The sequence below is a fragment of the Thunnus maccoyii genome, chromosome 23, assembly GCF_910596095.1.
Source record: "Thunnus maccoyii chromosome 23, fThuMac1.1, whole genome shotgun sequence".
NCBI lineage: Eukaryota > Metazoa > Chordata > Actinopteri > Scombriformes > Scombridae > Thunnus > Thunnus maccoyii.
In genome coordinates this window covers 26,371,799-26,390,092 of record NC_056555.1, presented here as the reverse complement: position 1 = coordinate 26,390,092, position 18,294 = coordinate 26,371,799, and the positions used below count along the sequence as shown (strand labels likewise).

The 18,294-nt window shown below is 38.8% G+C and overlaps 3 protein-coding genes across 6 annotated transcripts; 1 reads left to right on the top strand and 2 right to left on the bottom strand.

The window, feature by feature from the left end:
• Positions 1-260: 260 nt before the first annotated feature.
• Positions 261-9,923, bottom strand: zgc:193726 (uncharacterized protein LOC561161 homolog). 4 transcript variants are annotated; one of them, XM_042403617.1, is made up of 7 exons: positions 9,861-9,899; positions 9,192-9,634; positions 8,410-8,448; positions 8,116-8,166; positions 8,015-8,038; positions 5,190-5,240; positions 1,012-2,101 (listed from the first exon to the last, which is right to left on the bottom strand). In XM_042403617.1, exons 2-7 carry the CDS (start codon positions 9,266-9,268, stop codon positions 1,975-1,977), a joined length of 369 nt encoding a protein of 122 aa, XP_042259551.1. In that variant the 5' UTR covers positions 9,269-9,634; positions 9,861-9,899; the 3' UTR covers positions 1,012-1,974. The 4 variants fall into 4 exon arrangements, with proteins under 4 accessions (XP_042259552.1, XP_042259553.1, XP_042259551.1 ...); XM_042403616.1 differs by having other exon boundaries at positions 9,192-9,923; XM_042403618.1 differs by lacking the exons at positions 1,012-2,101; positions 5,190-5,240 and adding an exon at positions 261-607 and having other exon boundaries at positions 9,192-9,923.
• Positions 9,924-13,773: 3,850 nt separating this feature from the next.
• Positions 13,774-14,827, bottom strand: atp6v1f (ATPase H+ transporting V1 subunit F). Its single transcript, XM_042403403.1, has 2 exons — positions 14,530-14,827; positions 13,774-14,052 (listed from the first exon to the last, which is right to left on the bottom strand). The coding sequence occupies exons 1-2, from the start codon at positions 14,685-14,687 to the stop codon at positions 13,851-13,853; spliced, it is 360 nt and encodes a 119-aa protein (XP_042259337.1). The 5' UTR covers positions 14,688-14,827; the 3' UTR covers positions 13,774-13,850.
• A 338-nt stretch (positions 14,828-15,165) lies between these two features.
• On the top strand, positions 15,166-16,738 carry lamtor4 (late endosomal/lysosomal adaptor, MAPK and MTOR activator 4). Its single transcript, XM_042403402.1, has 4 exons — positions 15,166-15,274; positions 15,414-15,509; positions 16,184-16,301; positions 16,435-16,738. Exons 1-4 carry the CDS (start codon positions 15,197-15,199, stop codon positions 16,530-16,532), a joined length of 390 nt encoding a protein of 129 aa, XP_042259336.1. The 5' UTR covers positions 15,166-15,196; the 3' UTR covers positions 16,533-16,738.
• Positions 16,739-18,294: the final 1,556 nt, after the last annotated feature.

Sequence of the window (18,294 nt, the reverse complement as noted above, 5' to 3'; positions counted from 1 at the left end):
GAGCGAAACAAACAATAAAAAACAGACATATCTGACAGGACAAACAAACATGGAGATGTGCGTGCTGCCATCTTAGATTCAATCTCATCAGTGATGTCACAGTTTCTTCAGTCAGCTGACAGGAAGCTGAGGTGTTTTCCACAGCAGGAAGTGAAGATGAATTCAAACATCAGCATCAACATTCAGTTTTTCATCCAAACATTTTATTTTAATATATTATTAGAGTAACAGATTGAACTCAACATGAGGAGAGCCTGCTTCTCTGTTACCATGGCAACAGATTTGATCCTTTTATCACCTGGAGTGAATAAAATGAACCTTCACATGAACTCGATATCACAACACAAACTCCAGAGCTTTCACTCAAATCTCACTTTATTCATCAACATTTTTTGAGCAGTGACACTCTGAATAAACAAAGACTGACTGAACGTCTCATTGGTTGGTTAGGAGTGAGCGTGTCCTCTGACATCACTTCCCGTGTCCTAACGGATCTGAAGACCTTCGTCCGGCCCGTTCGTCACCTCCAGACTGAAGATCCTGGCCAAGATTCATCAGAGCACAAATACTGAGCTGACAGGAAGCAGGAGGCAGGTAACGCATCATCCTGAGAGATCAATACATCAATTAATACATCAATTAATACATCAATCAATATATCAATCAATACATCAATCAATATATCAATCAGTACATCAATACATCAATCAATATATCAATACATCAATCAATACATCAATCAATATATCAATCAGTACATCAATACATCAATCAATATATCAATACATCAATCAATATATCAATACATCAATCAATACATCAATCAGTACATCAATACATCAATCAATATATCAGTACATCAATCAGTACATCAATCAGTACATCAATCAGTACATCAATCAGTACATCAATACATCAATCAATACATCAATCAATACATCAATACATCAATCAATACATTAATCAGTACATCAATCAGTACATCAATACATCAATCAGTACATCAACACATCAATCAATACATCAATATATCAATCAGTAGGTTGGTTCCCAACATGAGGCTCAGGAGCCCTGAAGGGGTCATATGATGATTCACAAGAGGACAGAGGAAAACCTGTGAGTTTTAGGGTCTGAAGACAGAGGACGTACAGACTGTAAAGACCCCTGAGGCACGTTTGTGACCATACAAATAAAACTACGACTCCCATGATGCATTTCACTGACAAACATCCAGTCACAGAGCTTCATGTTCTGCCATCGAGCCAAAACTTCATCAAACATTCAGATGTTTAAATCACTTAACTTTATGATTCTGGACCACTTTCTAGTCATTTCAGTAACCATGGCAACAGCTCTAAACTCTGATTCAGACTTCTGACTCCATAGAAACAGCAGCTGAGGCTCATGGGTATTGTAGTATTTAGATTACTTTAATGTGTTAATGAGCTGCAGGTAAAATACTATAATGAAAACTTCTGAAATGTGTAACAGCACCACCTGTTGTCAGATCTGCAGCAAATCTGGTCTGATGACACTAAAGAATAATTTTGGATCTAAATTTGTGCATCTAAACGTGGTGACAAGTGAACAAGTTAATACTGAGATCAGATGAAAAACAGCTGGAAACAAACAAAAACAACAGAATGTTTTGCTTCCTGTCACCAGTGACGTTACACAAGAGACTCCAGTGTTCCTATGACGACAAGCTGTGATAAACCAGTAACAGAACACTTCCCTCTGCTACATGAAAAAAAATCTTTTTTTTTCTTTCTGACTCATATTTTGATTTTTTCATGTTAAAATAAGATTGTTTGATTTCCTGTTGACGCTGAAAACCTTTACAATGACAAAACGTGATGAGTGTTTGAAAATGTTCAGTAGATGAAGTCATGTGACAATAAACAGTGAACAGGTGGAGATAAAAACATTCTGCTATAGGTGTGATGATGATGACAATTATGATAATGAAGATGTTCATTTCTTTCCATTGCCAAATGGGTCTGAGGTGAGGCTGCCGGCCTTCTTGTCCCCAGTCTGCAGGCTGGAGCCAAGGTTTGCTGTCAGACAGGTGGGGAGGACGCAGTAGACTTGTCGATGGGCACTAGAGGAGACCACAGGTGAGAGGACAGGTGAGACGACAGGTGAGACGACAGGTGAGACGACAGGTGAGACGACAGGTGAGAGGACAGGTGAGACGACAGGTGAGACGACAGGTGAGAGGACAGGTGAGAGGACAGGTGAGTCGACAGGTGAGACGACAAGTGAGACGACAAATGAGTCGACAGGTGACACGACAGGTGTGTTGACAGGTGAGTCGAGAGGTGAGATGACAGATGAGTCGACAGGTGAGACGAGAGGTGAGAGGACAGGTGAGACGACAGGTGAGACGACAGGTGAGACGACAGGTGAGAGGACAGGTGAGACGACAGGTGAGACGACAGGTGAGAGGACAGGTGAGAGGACAGGTGAGAGGACAGGTGAGACGACAGGTGAGAGGACAGGTGAGAGGACAGGTGAGACGACAAATGAGTCAACAGGTGAGAGGACAGGTGAGAGGACAGGTGAGAGGACAGGTGAGACGACAGGTGAGACGACAGGTGAGACGACAGGTGAGAGGACAGGTGAGACGACAAATGAGTCAACAGGTGAGAGGACAGGTGAGAGGACAGGTGAGTCGACAGGTGAGACGACAAGTGAGACAACAAATGAGTCGACAGGTGACACGACAGGTGTGTTGACAGGTGAGTCGAGAGGTGAGATGACAGATGAGTCGACAGGTGAGACGAGAGGTGAGATGACAAATGAGTCGACAGGTGAGACGACAGGTGAGAGGACAGGTGAGACGACAAGTGAGACGACAAATGAGTCGACAGGTGAGATGACAGGTGTGTCGACAGGTGAGTCGAGAGGTGAGATGACAGATGAGTCGACAGGTGAGACGACAGGTGAGACGAGAGGTGAGATGACAGATGAGTCGACAGGTGAGACGAGAAGTGAGATGACAAATGAGTCGACAGGTGAGACGACAGGTGAGAGGACAGGTGAGACGACAGGGGAGACGAGAGGTGAGATGACAAATGAGTCGACAGGTGAGACGACAGGTGAGAGGACAGGTGAGACGACAAATGAGTCGACAGGTGAGAGGACAGGTGAGAGGACAGGTGAGACGACAAATGAGTCAACAGGTGAGAGGACAGGTGAGAGGACAGGTGAGTCGACAGGTGAGACGACAAGTGAGACGACAAATGAGTCGACAGGTGACACGACAGGTGTGTTGACAGGTGAGTCGAGAGGTGAGATGACAGATGAGTCGACAGGTGAGACGAGAGGTGAGATGACAAATGAGTCGACAGGTGAGACGACAGGTGAGAGGACAGGTGAGACGACAAGTGAGACGACAAATGAGTCGACAGGTGAGATGACAGGTGTGTCGACAGGTGAGTCGAGAGGTGAGATGACAGATGAGTCGACAGGTGAGACGACAGGTGAGACGAGAGGTGAGATGACAGATGAGTCGACAGGTGAGACGAGAAGTGAGATGACAAATGAGTCGACAGGTGAGACGACAGGTGAGAGGACAGGTGAGACGACAGGTGAGACGAGAGGTGAGATGACAAATGAGTCGACAGGTGAGACGACAGGTGAGAGGACAGGTGAGACGACAAATGAGTCGACAGGTGAGATGACAGGTGTGTCGACAGGTGAGTCGAGAGGTGAGATGACAGATGAGTCGACAGGTGAGACGACAGGTGAGATGACAAATGAGTCGACAGGTGAGACGACAGGTGTGTCGACAGGTGAGTCGAGAGGTGAGATGACAGATGAGTCGACAGGTGAGACGACAGGTGAGATGACAAATGAGTCGACAGGTGAGACGACAGGTGAGAGGACAGGTGAGACGACAAATGAGTCGACAGGTGAGTCGACAGGTGAGATGACAGGTGAGATGACAAATGAGTCGACAGGTGAGATGACAGGTGTGTCGACAGGTGAGTCGAGAGGTGAGATGACAGATGAGTCGACAGGTGAGATGACAGGTGAGATGACAAATGAGTCGACAGGTGAGACGACAAATGAGTCGACAGGTGAGACGACAGGTGAGTCGACAGGTGAGACGACAGGTGAGACAACAGGTGAGTCGACAGGTGAGACGACAGGTGTGTCGACAGGTGAGTCGAGAGGTGAGATGACAGATGAGTCGACAGGTGAGACGACAGGTGAGATGACAAATGAGTCGACAGGTGAGACGACAAGTGAGACGACAAATGAGTCGACAGGTGAGATGACAGGTGAGACGACAGATGAGTCGACAGGTGAGTCGAGAGGTGAGTCGACAGGTGAGACGACAGGTGAGACGACAGGTGAGACGACAAATGAGTCGACAGGTGAGACGACAGGTGAGACGACAGATGAGTCGACAGGTGAGTCGAGAGGTGAGTCGACAGGTGAGATGACAAGTGAGACGACAAATGAGTCGACAGGTGAGACGACAGGTGAGACAACAGGTGAGAAGAAAGGTGAGAGGACAGGTGAGACGACAGGTGAGTCGACAGATGAGTCGACAGGTGAGTCGAGAGGTGAGATGACAGATGAGTCGACAGGTGAGTCGACAGGTGAGTCGAGAGGTGAGATGACAGATGAGTCGACAGGTGTGTCGACAGGTGTGTCGACAGGTGAGTCGAGAGGTGAGATGACAGATGAGTCGACAGGTGAGATGACAGATGAGTCGACAGGTGAGACGACAGGTGAGTCGAGAGGTGAGAGGACAGATGAGTCGTCAGGTGAGACAACAGGTGAGAAGAAAGGTGAGACGACAGGTGAGTCGACAGGTGAGTCGAGAGGTGAGAGGACAGATGAGTCAACAGGTGAGTCAACAGGTGAGTCGAGAGGTGAGACAAGAGGTGAGTCAAGAGGTGAGGTGACAGGTGAGATGACAGATGAGACAACAAGTGAGATGACAGGTGAGTCGAGAGGTGTGTCAAGAGGTGAAACGACAGGTGAGACGACAGGTGTGACAAGAGGGGAATCAAGAGGTGAGACGACAGGTGAGACGACAGGTGAGACGACAGTTGAATCGACAGGTGAGATGACAGGTGAGACAAGAGGTGAGGTGACAGGTTGAAACAAACTAGTTTCAACCTGATGTCAAACATGAAAATAATGAAATAGTCAGAAATTAATTCACTCACGTGGCCGGAGAAACAGGCGAGTGGTTTCCTGTGTTGTTTGATCTGAAGTCACTGAATAAAAAATATTAAACTACATTACATAAGAAAATGTATTATTTACAATTGATTTGCTTGTGACTGCTGAACTGATTTATGAAAGAGTTTCTTTGGTATATAAACAGGTATATAAATAAAGAGGTAAGTATATAAACAAGTAAATATATAAACAGGTAAGTATATAAACAGGTATATATATATAAAGAGATAAGTATATAAACAGGTATATATATATATATATAAAGAGATAAGTATATAAACAGGTATATAAATAAAGAGATAAGTATATAAACAGGTATATATATATATATATATAAAGAGATAAGTATATAAACAGGTATATATATAGACAGGTAAGTACATAAACAGGTATATAAATAAAGAGATAAGTATATAAACAGGTATATAAATAAAGAGATAAGTATATAAACAGGTATATAAATAAAGAGATAAGTATATAAACAGGTATATAAATAAAGAGATAAGTATATAAACAGGTATATATATAGAGAAGTAAGTATATAAACAGGTATATATATAGACAGGTAAGTACATAAACAGGTATATATATAAAGAGATAAGTCTATAAACAGGTATATATATAAAGAGATAAGTATATAAACAGGTATATAAATAAAGAGATAAGTATATAAACAGGTATATAAATAAAGAGATAAGTATATAAACAGGTATATAAATAAAGAGATAAGTATATAAACAGGTATATATATAGACAGGTAAGTACATAAACAGGTATATATATATAAAGAGATAAGTCTATAAACAGGTATATATAGAGAGAAGTAAGTATATAAACAGGTATATATATAGACAGGTAAGTACATAAACAGGTATATAAATAAAGAGATAAGTATATAAACAGGTATATAAATAAAGAGATAAGTATATAAACAGGTATATAAATAAAGAGATAAGTATATAAACAGGTATATAAATAAAGAGATAAGTATATAAACAGGTATATATATAAAGAGATAAGTATATAAACAGGTAAATATTTAAAGAAGTAAGTATATAAACAGGTATATATATAGACAGGTAAGTACATAAAAAGGTATATATATAAAGAGATAAGTCTATAAACAGGTATATATAGAGAGAAGTAAGTATATAAACAGGTATATATATAGACAGGTAAGTACATAAACAGGTATATAAATAAAGAGATAAGTATATAAACAGGTATATAAATAAAGAGATAAGTATATAAACAGGTATATAAATAAAGAGATAAGTATATAAACAGGTATATAAATAAAGAGATAAGTATATAAACAGGTATATAAATAAAGAGATAAGTATATAAACAGGTAAATATTTAAAGAAGTAAGTATATAAACAGGTATATAAATAAAGAGATAAGTATATAAACAGGTAAATATTTAAAGAAGTAAGTATATAAACAGGTATATATATAGACAGGTAAGTACATAAACAGGTATATAAATAATGAGATAAGTATATAAACAGGTATATATATAAAGAAGTAAGTATATAAACAGGTATATATATAGACAGGTAAGTACATAAACAGGTATATATATATATATATATATATAAAGAGGTAAGTATATAAACAGGTATATATATAAAGAGATAAGTATATAAACAGGTATATATATATATAAAGAGATAAGTATATAAACAGGTATATAAATAAAGAGATAAGTATATAAACAGGTATATATATAAAGAAGTAAGTATATAAACAGGTATATATATAAAGAGATAAGTATATAAACAGGTATATATATAGACAGGTAAGTACATAAAAAGGTATATAAATAAAGAGATAAGTATATAAACAGGTATATATATAAAGAAGTAAGTATCTAAACAGGTATATATATAGACAGGTAAGTACATAAACAGGTATATAAATAAAGAGATAAGTATATAAACAGGTATATATATAAAGAAGTAAGTATATAAACAGGTATATATATAAAGAGATAAGTATATAAACAGATATATATATAAAGAGATAAGTATATAAACAGGTATATATATATAGACAGGTAAGTACATAAAAAGGTATATAAATAAAGAGATAAGTATATAAACAGGTATATAAATAAAGAGATAAGTATATAAACAGGTATATATATAAAGAAGTAAGTATATAAACAGGTATATATATATAAAGAGATAAGTATATAAACAGGTATATATATAAAGAGATAAGTATATAAACAGGTATATATATATATATAAAGAGATAAGTATATAAACAGGTATATAAATAAAGAGATAAGTATATAAACAGGTATATATATAAAGAAGTAAGTATATAAACAGGTATATATATAAAGAGATAAGTATATAAACAGGTATATATATAGACAGGTAAGTACATAAAAAGGTATATAAATAAAGAGATAAGTATATAAACAGGTATATATATAAAGAAGTAAGTATCTAAACAGGCATATAAATAAAGATATAAGTATATAAACAGATATATATATAAAGAAGTAAGTATATAAACAGGTATATATATAAAGAGATAAGTATATAAACAGATATATATATAAAGAGATAAGTATATAAACAGGTATATATATATTGACAGGTAAGTACATAAAAAGGTATATAAATAAGGAGATAAGTATATAAACAGGTATATAAATAAAGAGATAAGTATATAAACAGGTATATATATAAAGAAGTAAGTATATAAACAGGTATATATATATAAAGAGATAAGTATATAAACAGGTATATATATAAAGAAGTAAGTATATAAACAGGTATATAAATAAACTCACTCTTTTTGCTGTGGAAGAGCATTCCTGGAAAACAAACAAACTAGTTTCAACCTGATGTCAAACATGAAAATAATGAAATAGTCAGAAATTAATTCACTCACATGGACGAAGAAACAGACGAGTCGTTTCCTGTGTTGTTTGATCTGAAGTAACTGAATAAAAAATATTAAACTACATTACATAAGAAAATGTATTATTTACAATTGATTTGCTTTTGACTGCTGAACTGATTTATGAAAGAGTTTCTTTGGTAAAATCGAGAACGTTTCTAATGAAGTTTTCTATGTAATTTCAGCAAATAACAAAATGTCACTAAACCCCATAAAGCTGAGATGTAAATGACATTGCAGATATGTTTACATGTTTACGTGTTTACATGTTTACATGTTACTCACCCTGTGAAGTCGGCGGTGACATTCTGATGAAACTCGGGTCTGCAGATAAAACACAGAAAAAAACGTGAGCTCTCTGTAATCGGATCACATGATTAAACGTCATTAAATGTCACCTGGTATGTTTATACATATTGCGTCATGTTTATATGTCACAAACTATATGAAACAAACTATTTATATTTAATTCTGGTTTATATCTCATGAATGTCACAGCAACATGAAACAGTTCTGATTCTATAATTACATTTTTCTGTTGTAACAATATTTTTTCTTATAATTGTGTCATAATAACATATAAGGTTCAGATCTTAAGATTAAAAGATTAATTCCCATTAATATCTCAAATTACAGCTTTTTTCTCCTCTATAAATAAAAATTATAATAATCTTAGAATTACAAGATGTTTTATTATAACTACTGTACATCATAAAATGTCACAAAAACATTAGAAATAACTGAATAACTAAACCAGACTTTTTATTCAACATTTAGTTTAATTTAATTAAGCAAAATAAAGATGTAAATGTTATAATTACACTTTCATATTAAATATATTATTACTTTTTATCTCTATGGTTTTAACATTTTTTAATCTCCTTTCTACATTTCTTTGGTTAAAAATCTTTTTATGTCTCGTGTTCTGTAGTGAACGTCTGATGTCATGTGACACGCAGGTTATGACTCACCTGGTGACGTTCTGCAGGTTTCTCTACAAACACAAAAACCATCAGAAAAACCCAGAGACGGTTTTACCGTCAGTGTCACCTGTGATCAGATCTCACCTGGAGAGGTTGTGTGCAGGAAGAGGACGAGCAGAAGCAGAGATCACCATCATCATCATCAGAAACACAGTCGTCATGGTGACAGAGAGGAGCGCCGAGGTTCAGACTGAGGCCGACTCGTCGCTTTTATACTCGACTCTGCATCTGTCAGCTGATCTGAGCTCGGTGTTCACACGTCAGCGCCGCCTCCTGCTGTCGGCTGAAGGTCGACTGAAGGTCGGCTGAAGGTCGGCACCGTCCGCTGTGACTGATGATGTTGTTCAGCGTTGTTTCAATATTTACAGTTTGAGTTTATCAGCTCAGCTGTCAGCAGGTTCATGAGAAACTCAGAGGACGAGTTTATTTATTGAAACTTTATCTCTACATGTGTTAAACATCTTCTTCTCATGTTTTAAAGCTGCTTTAAATAAGAATCTTATAATCGTCTCCCCAAACTCCAGAACCTGTGAATGTAAATATCATTTATTATTTATTATTGTTCTGTTATTTCTCAGTGTTTCCACGTCACACCTGTCAGCTGAATACTGGACCGTGATTGGCTCCAAACTAGCTGTGATGTCATAAATCCTGCAGGTGTTAAACTGAGATTTAAGGTGTTTTCTGTAGTTTCATGTATTTCATGTGCTGCTCATTGTTGGGTCTGTAAATTAAAGAGAGTTCGGTTTTGACCTGCTCGATGTGAAAAGTGCCTTGAGATGACTTTTGTTGTGATATGGCGCTATATAAATAAAAATTGATTGATTGATTGATTGACGACTTCCGAACCTTGGCTGTTTGTTTATTTGGCCATCTGTTGCCATGACGACAACTTGTGAGTTCAAAGGTCTGTACTAGGAAGCAGATTTGTGGTCAACGAGGTAACTTCAGGTGTGACGTCTCAAGTCTCTTACTTTATGTCTCCTCGCCTGACCTGGAAGTTGTTCCTGATGCACCATTTTGACAAACGTCCCAAGTCTCTTACCAGCTGACACGCCCCCTTATTGGATATCAGTTATTGATTGGACGCTGCAGCTGATCAGACTGATCTGATACATCACTGCAGTTTCACACCGACGTGACAGATTACAGATTCAATTTAAATGTTTCACTCCCAAGTTTTATGTTTTACTTGTTTTCTGATTCATCATAAAGTTAAAATCAGTTAATTGTCGGTCTGATCAACAAAAGAACCAAAAACAACTTTCTTCATGTATTAGAAAGATTTTTCTTTTCATGATGTTATTTCCTCCATTAAACTGTTTCTTGCTGACAGACAGACTCTTCCTGACTTTAATTTCATCCATAATAACAGTTCAACACATTTATATTTTACATCATTTATCGTCATTTACATTCAGTCACATGTGAGGCTGAAAGTTCCTGAACGTCGGGTTTGATATGAATTACATCATTTCCATTTTCCCTGAAACATTTAACCAAATACATATTTCCCAGTGTTCAGGAGACACTCTGATCATATTCTGGGTTATTGAATGATGAATTCACTATCAGGATTATCAATAAGTACAGATGCAAATAATCAATAAATAGTATAAAGGCATTCTGCCAGTAGAAATGGTTCCTGTGCGTCTGAGCAGGACACAGTATAAACAGGAAACAGCTGCAGAGAGGAAACAGCTGCTGCAGTGATAACTGTGAACCTTTATTAGTGTTAACACAGTGCACACGTGCACAGACACAAACTCCATCAGAAGTTTCTACAGCTGTTAAAGCTGACTGACAGCTGATCACAGCTGGATCAGCTTCTAACAAACGGAGATCGTTTACGACACTAAACACATATTTTAATAGTTGAATAGTGATTTTACTCTCTGATTCATGGCTGCAGTCAGAATAACATCAGACAACTGCAGATAAACACCAGAGATCAATAATCCTCACTGTTAATTGGCTCCATGATTATAAATCATCAGTCATTAAATACTTTTACACTCTTTGCTTCAGCAGCAGAAACAGTCTGACGTTACTTTAAGTTTGTTATGTGACATATTCAGATGGTTTGTAAACAGTGAAAATACTCCCTCTATACTTCAGTCATATAGAATAATTCCTACATGTATTTGATTTATTTATGATTTCTAGTGTTTGTTGTATGATTACAGGCTCGTTTACATTTCACTTGGTTGAATCTGCAGGTTCTTGGTTTCACTGTTTCATCTCATATGAAGAACTTCATTCATGGTTCTGATGACGTCGCTCGTTATTAACGACCCGCCTCTTTCACATGAACGCGCTCGTTATTAACGACCCGCCTCTTTCACATGAACGAGCTCGTAATTAACGACCCGCCTCTTTAACATGAACGAGCTCGTTATTAACGACCCGCCTCTTTCACATGAACGCGCTCGTTATTAACGACCCGCCTCTTTCACATGAACGCGCTCGTTATTAACGACCCGCCTCTTTCACATGAACGAGCTCGTTATTAACGACCCGCCTCTTTCACATGAACGCGCTCGTAATTAACGACCCGCCTCTTTCACATGAACGCGCTCGTTATTAACGACCCGCCTCTTTCACATGAACGCGCTCGTTATTAACGACCCGCCTCTTTCACATGAACGAGCTCGTTATTAACGACCCGCCTCTTTCACATGAACGCGCTCGTTATTAACGACCCGCCTCTTTCACATGAACGAGCTCGTTATTAACGACCCGCCTCTTTCACATGAACGCGCTCGTAATTAACGACCCGCCTCTTTCACATGAACGCGCTCGTTATTAACGACCCGCCTCTTTCACATGAACGAGCTCGTTATTAACGACCCGCCTCTTTCACATGAACGAGCTCGTTATTAACGACCCGCCTCTTTCACATGAACGCGCTCGTTATTAACGACCCGCCTCTTTCACATGAACGAGCTCGTTATTAACGACCCGCCTCTTTCACATGAACGCGCTCGTTATTAACGACCCGCCTCTTTCACATGAACGCGCTCGTTATTAACGACCCGCCTCTTTCACATGAACGCGCTCGTTATTAACGACCCGCCTCTTTCACATGAACGTGCTCGTTATTAACGAGCCGCCTCTTTCACATGAACGCGCTCGCAGCTGTTAAACCAGAGTTACTGAGCTGGTTGGTAACAGCTTCATAGTTCTGGTTCTGGACGGACAAAGTCAGGCTCAGTGAAGACAGATAACCTGGATATGTTCCTGGATATGTTGAACCTGCTTCATAGTTCAGACTTCTGATAAAATGATCACATGACGTCATCAGCACTCTGTCCAATCAGATTAAACTTTAAGGTTTCAAAGGAAAAGTGTTTTATATCAAATATAATGAAACTGAATCTCACAACAACAACATTTATTTCATCATCTGATAAGTTAAAACATCTGAAACAAACAAACAAACACAGTTTAATATAATTTCTTCCATCAGGACGTCTGACAGGAAGGAAAACTTGATATTTTTATCAGCTGCTTGTCACATGACATGAACAACTTCTTCCACTTCCTGAAAAACTCAATGAACTAAAATTTGTTTTCAAAAAGCAGAAATAAAAAGAAAAACACGACAAACATCACGTGACAAAGAATCGATTAGAAATCAATATGTTCAGTTATTATTGGATCATCAAACGTCACAGAAACAGAAACAATACACCGATCAATACACCGATCAATACACCGATCACCAAACATGTTAATCACACGCTTACTGTGTGTGTGTGTGTGTTTACAGTGTGTGTGTGTGTGTTTAGTGTGTGTGTGTGTGTGTGTGTTTACAGTGTGTGTGTGTGTGTGTGTGTGTGTGTGTGTGTTTACAGTGTGTGTGTGTGTGTTTAGTGTGTGTGTGTGTGTGTGTGTTTACTGTGTGTGTGTGTGTGTTTAGTGTGTGTGTGTGTGTGTGTTTAGTGTGTGTGTGTGTGTGTGTGTGTGTGTTTACAGTGTGTGTGTGTGTGTGTGTTTACTGTGTGTGTGTGTGTGTGTGTTTACTGTGTGTGTGTGTGTGTGTGTGTGTGTGTGTTTAGTGTATGTTTACAGTGTGTGTGTTTAGTGTGTGTGTGTGTGTGTGTGTTTACTGTGTGTGTGTGTGTGTTTAGTGTGTGTGTGTGTGTGTGTGTGTTTACTGTGTGTGTGTGTGTGTTTAGTGTGTGTGTGTGTGTGTTTACAGTGTGTGTGTGTGTGTGTGTGTGTTTACTGTGTGTGTGTGTGTGTGTGTATGTTTACAGTGTGTGTGTGTGTGTGTGTGTTTACAGTGTGTGTGTGTTTAGTGTGTGTGTGTTTAGTGTGTGTGTATGTTTACAGTGTGTGTGTGTGTGTGTGTGTTTACAGTGTGTGTGTGTTTAGTGTGTGTGTGTTTAGTGTGTGTGTATGTTTACAGTGTGTGTGTGTGTGTGTGTGTTTAGTGTGTGTGTGTGTGTGTGTGTGTGTGTTTACAGTGTGTGTGTGTGTGTGTGTGTTTAGTGTGTGTGTGTGTGTGTGTGTGTGTGTGTTTACAGTGTGTGTGTGTTTAGTGTGTGTGTGTGTGTGTGTGTGTGTGTATGTTTACAGTGTGTGTGTGTTTAGTGTGTGTGTGTGTGTGTGTGTGTGTGTTTAGTGTGTGTGTGTGTGTGTGTGTGTGTGTATGTTTACAGTGTGTGTGTGTGTGTGTGTGTGTGTGTGTGTGTGTGTTTACAGTGTGTGTGTGTTTAGTGTGTGTGTATGTTGAGTTCATCGGAAGTCCTCGGCGGAGAACATGCCCTTGGCTCGGCGCAGGATGGAGTCCTTGGACGCGTCGTACGGATGCTCTTTGGACGGGATCTCCAGCACGGCGGGGATCGACTGCATGTGGGCGTCGATGGCGTGACGGATCATCTCGGCGATGAACTGATTGATCAGGATGATGCCGATGTCGTTCCGACCCAAGAAGCTCCTGCAGAGACGAAGAAACGCAGAAAACATTTCTATCAATTCAATCAAAACATTTCACATCCGATCGTTCGCTCAGTGTTTTAGAAATAAATGAATAAATAAAGTGACGACTTCAACAAAATGATCCTAAACTGATCTGATGATTAAAAAGGAATTACTGAATAACTTTGGTTTAGTAAACATGAGACAGAAGAACTGGGATTACACACAAAACTCCATTTAAACAATCTGACATTTTCATTGACAACAGAAAAAATGTCAAAATGAGCATTTAGGAGGTTTAATTTACTGAATATCAGCTGCTGGATGGATCATTAATATATTGAACATCAGGCAACAATTTAACATTCTGGGATTAAAACTGGAAAATACTGAAATCAGCTTTAGTTTTAATTGTTATCAGCTGATTATTGGATTGATCACGTGTGTGATTGATCCGTTTTCCGACAGATGAACGTCAGTTTGCTGAGTCTCTTACTTGAAGGTCTCCTCGATCTCCGTGATGCTCGTGTCCTTCTCCACCACCAAGAAATTCGGTTTCCGGTTCTTGTTGAGTTCGCCGATCCCACCGAGCAGGAATCCGGTGCACGTGTCCTCATCACCGATAACGGCGATCAGTTTCCCGCGGCCGGCCATCACGAGCTGAAAAAACACCAGATTAACGGAGAAAATAGAGACTCAGCTTCCCTGACAATATCTGCAGATCATGTGAGAGAGTCAGCTGACCGACACTTCCGCTTTTTCACACCTTCTTAGAGGTGTAAGCGCGCACTCTGCTGCCCGGCGGGAAAATAACAACTAACCGGAAGTGACCTGTTAAACAGCGAGTTGCACTTCAGACATGTTTTAATTAATTTATTATTTGTATCATGTTTGTGCCTAACATGCTGCCTTCAGGGAATCCATGTAAAACTCAGTTTCTGTATTGGAAAATCAGAAAAACACAAATACTACAACTCTTCTTGTTTGCTAGAGAAGGAAAATAACACAAAATACATGAAATTATGAAATAAATAAAGTATAAGTGAAAATAAAATTAGGAACAACAGTAGAGGTGTGATAAAGGACACTTCCAATACACGTATGAATACATTTCTAGAGAATCACGTGATTTTCCGACAGCCAATGAAAGCCTCACGAGTCACATGAAAAGTCACGCGGAAAGGCGGAAGTGCAGCTCAGCTCCGACAAACTGTCAAAACAGCAGCAGCAGAAGAAGAATGGTGAGTTTTGATGGTTTTAAAGTTTTAGTTTGACTCTAATCATCGTTATGACGTCATATAATTATCACTGTGACGTGTACGTGACTGTGATTTAGCCTGTTAGCCTGTTAGCTTCATCGGAACATGCGTGTGTTTACAGACGGCTGCGGGTCTGACTGCGGGTCTGACTGCGGGTCTGGAGCGGATCCCGGACCAGCTCGGCTACCTGGTCATCAGTGAGGACGGGGTTCTGGCCGTGAGTGAACAACACACCAGTTAAATTAACTGGTTGATGCCGGTTAACTAACTGGTTAATATGAATTGTTTATATGCTGATGCGCCGTTTGCTCAGTGATGATTAGAAATATTATCAATCAATGTTATCGATCTATACTGAAAAAAACAATAAGTTGCTTGATTTTTGAATGTTTCACTTGTGTCAGTGGGTTAATTAACACCAAACTCCATTTAAATATCAATTTAACACATTTGTTAAATCAGTGTTAATAAAATCATTTTGTAGTTTAATTCAATCAATATGAGAATGTTTGCATGATTTTATCATCTCTTTCTTACAGTTTGCTGAAGTATTTAATGATTGAAACATTTTCAGAAAATGTCCACAACAAATGAATAAATATGTTAAACTTCATGACTGTTGAATGGAGTTTGGGTTTGTTTAGTCACAGAGGCCCAAAAATCACACTCGTCGATATCGCAGCATCGGTGGATTAATTATATGCTGAGCTGACCTTTGATCCCTGACGGCTGGAAATACTTTCAGTCAACGTCTACAAGGCATTAATAAAGGAAATGTTAAGTTGTTTAGTTTTTGAATGGAGTTTGGTACAACAGACAGTAAAGCAGTGAGTTTACACTGATAAGAAAGGTTTTGATGAATTCTGACCTCTGACCTCCACCCCCCATCAGTCTGCAGGTGAGCTGGAGAACGATGAACACACAGCAGGTGTGATGATGCAGATGGTTCGAACAGCGAGTCGCTTCAGGTTACCTGGATCAGCTGATCCGCCCTTCAAACGCATGTCAGGTAACACACACACACACACACACACACACACACACACACACACACACACAGACTCCGGGAAACTGCAGCTGAGCTCTCACCTGGACTCACCTGGACTCACCTGGACTCACCTGTGGTCTGTTTCCCTCCTCAGTGATTCTGGAGGATTTCGTTTACATGGTGACGGTTTCTGGACAGAAAGTCTTTGTGGTCAAACGACAGAACAACCAACAGGAGCCAATCAGTGTTTAGACACGGACAGAGGAAGTGAGGTGGAGGTCAGGTGGTCTGATGAGCAGCAGCGATGATGATCATGATGAAGGTCAGAGGTCAACAGGTGTTTGTCCAGCAGAGACGCAGCTGAAGTTCAACTCTTGTATTTGATTTACAGAAAGTGTTTGTATCATGTTTGATTTTTGTATTTAACCTGCCGGAGTGAAATAAAATCATTTAAATCACCAACGTGTTCTTTACTATCTCCCAGTGAACTTTGCAATCCTCCCAGTGAACTTTACAATCCTCCCAGTGAACTTTGCAATCCTCCCAGTGAACTTTACAACCCTCCCAGTGAACTTTACAACCCTCCCAGTGAACTTTACAATCCTCCCAGTGAACTTTACAATCCTCCCAGTGAACTTTGCAACCCTCCCAGTGAACTTGACAATCCTCCCAGTGAACTTGACAATCCTTCCAGTGAACTTTACAACCCTCCCAGTGAACTTTGCAACCCTCCCAGTGAACTTGACAATCCTCCCAGTGAACTTGACAATCCTCCCAGTGAACTTTGCAACCCTCCCAGTGAACTTGACAATCCTCCCAGTGAACTTAACAATCCTCCCAGTGAACATTACAACCCTCCCAGTGAACTTTACAATCCTCCCAGTATCCCTCTTGCCAAATAGAATCAAAAGCCTTTTAAAAGTCAATGAAACAGGCAAAAATTTTGCCCTTGTTTTTTTTGTATGTGATGGTTAATTAGTGTAGAGTGTAAACGTGGTCAGTAGTGATGGTTAATTAAAGTGTAAACGTGGTCACTAGTGATGGTTAATTAAAGTGTAAACATGGTCACTAGTGATGGTTAATTAGTGTAGAGTGTAAACGTGGTCAGTAGTGATGTTAGTGTAGAGTGTAAACGTGATTTTAACACGCAACATTAAAAATCTTGTTACTGTATCAAAAGGATTTTGTTAAAATATTCTCATTAAAGACAAACTGAGCAGAATCTTGTCACAGCCTGGAAATAATAGTTTCTTGACATAAGATAAAGTGATGTGCTGATTTGTTCCTGGTCAGTAGTGATGGTTAATTAAAGTGTAAACATGGTCAGTAGTGATGGTTAATTAGAGTGTAAACATGGTCAGTAGTGATGGTTAATTAAAGTGTAAACGTGGTCAGTAGTGATGGTTAATTAGAGTGTAAACATGGTCAGTAGTGATGGTTAATTAGAGTGTAAACATGGTCACTAGTGATGGTTAATTAGAGTGTAAACATGGTCAGTAGTGATGGTTAATTAGAGTGTAAACATGGTCAGTAGTGATGGTTAATTAAAGTGTAAACATGGTCAGTAGTGATGGTTAATTAGAGTGTAAACATGGTCAGTAGTGATGGTTAATTAGAGTGTAAACATGGTCACTAGTGATGGTTAATTAGAGTGTAAACATGGTCACTAGTGATGGTTAATTAGTGTAAACATGGTCAGTAGTGATGGTTAATTAGAGTGTAAACATGGTCAGTAGTGATGGTTAATTAGAGTGTAAACATGGTCAGTAGTGATGGTTAATTAGAGTGTAAACATGGTCACTAGTGATGGTTAATTAGAGTGTAAACATGGTCACTAGGGATGGTTAATTAGAGTGTAAACATGGTCAGTAGTGATGGTTAATTAGTGTAAACATGGTCAGTAGTGATGGTTAATTAGAGTGTAAACATGGTCGATAAAGTGATGGTTAATTAGAGTGTAAACATGGTCGATAAAGTGATGGTTAATTAGAGTGTAAACATGGTCAGTAGTGAT

Coding starts and splice junctions, on each gene's coding strand:
- zgc:193726 (XM_042403616.1), bottom strand. CDS start 9,268: ATGACGACTGTGTTTCTGATGATGATGATGGTGATCTCTGCTTCTGCT. Junction 8,039..8,115: donor TCGTCTGTTTCTTCGTCCAT/GTGAGTGAATTA, acceptor TTTGTTTTCCAG/GAATGCTCTTCCACAGCAAA. Junction 2,102..5,189: donor TCGCCTGTTTCTCCGGCCAC/GTGAGTGAATTA, acceptor GGTCTCCTCTAG/TGCCCATCGACAAGTCTACT.
- atp6v1f (XM_042403403.1), bottom strand. CDS start 14,687: ATGGCCGGCCGCGGGAAACTGATCGCCGTTATCGGTGATGAGGACACG. Junction 14,053..14,529: donor GAGATCGAGGAGACCTTCAA/GTAAGAGACTCA, acceptor TCGTCTCTGCAG/GAGCTTCTTGGGTCGGAACG.
- lamtor4 (XM_042403402.1), top strand. CDS start 15,197: ATGAAAAGTCACGCGGAAAGGCGGAAGTGCAGCTCAGCTCCGACAAAC. Junction 15,510..16,183: donor GTGAGGACGGGGTTCTGGCC/GTGAGTGAACAA, acceptor ACCCCCCATCAG/TCTGCAGGTGAGCTGGAGAA. Junction 16,302..16,434: donor GCCCTTCAAACGCATGTCAG/GTAACACACACA, acceptor TTCCCTCCTCAG/TGATTCTGGAGGATTTCGTT.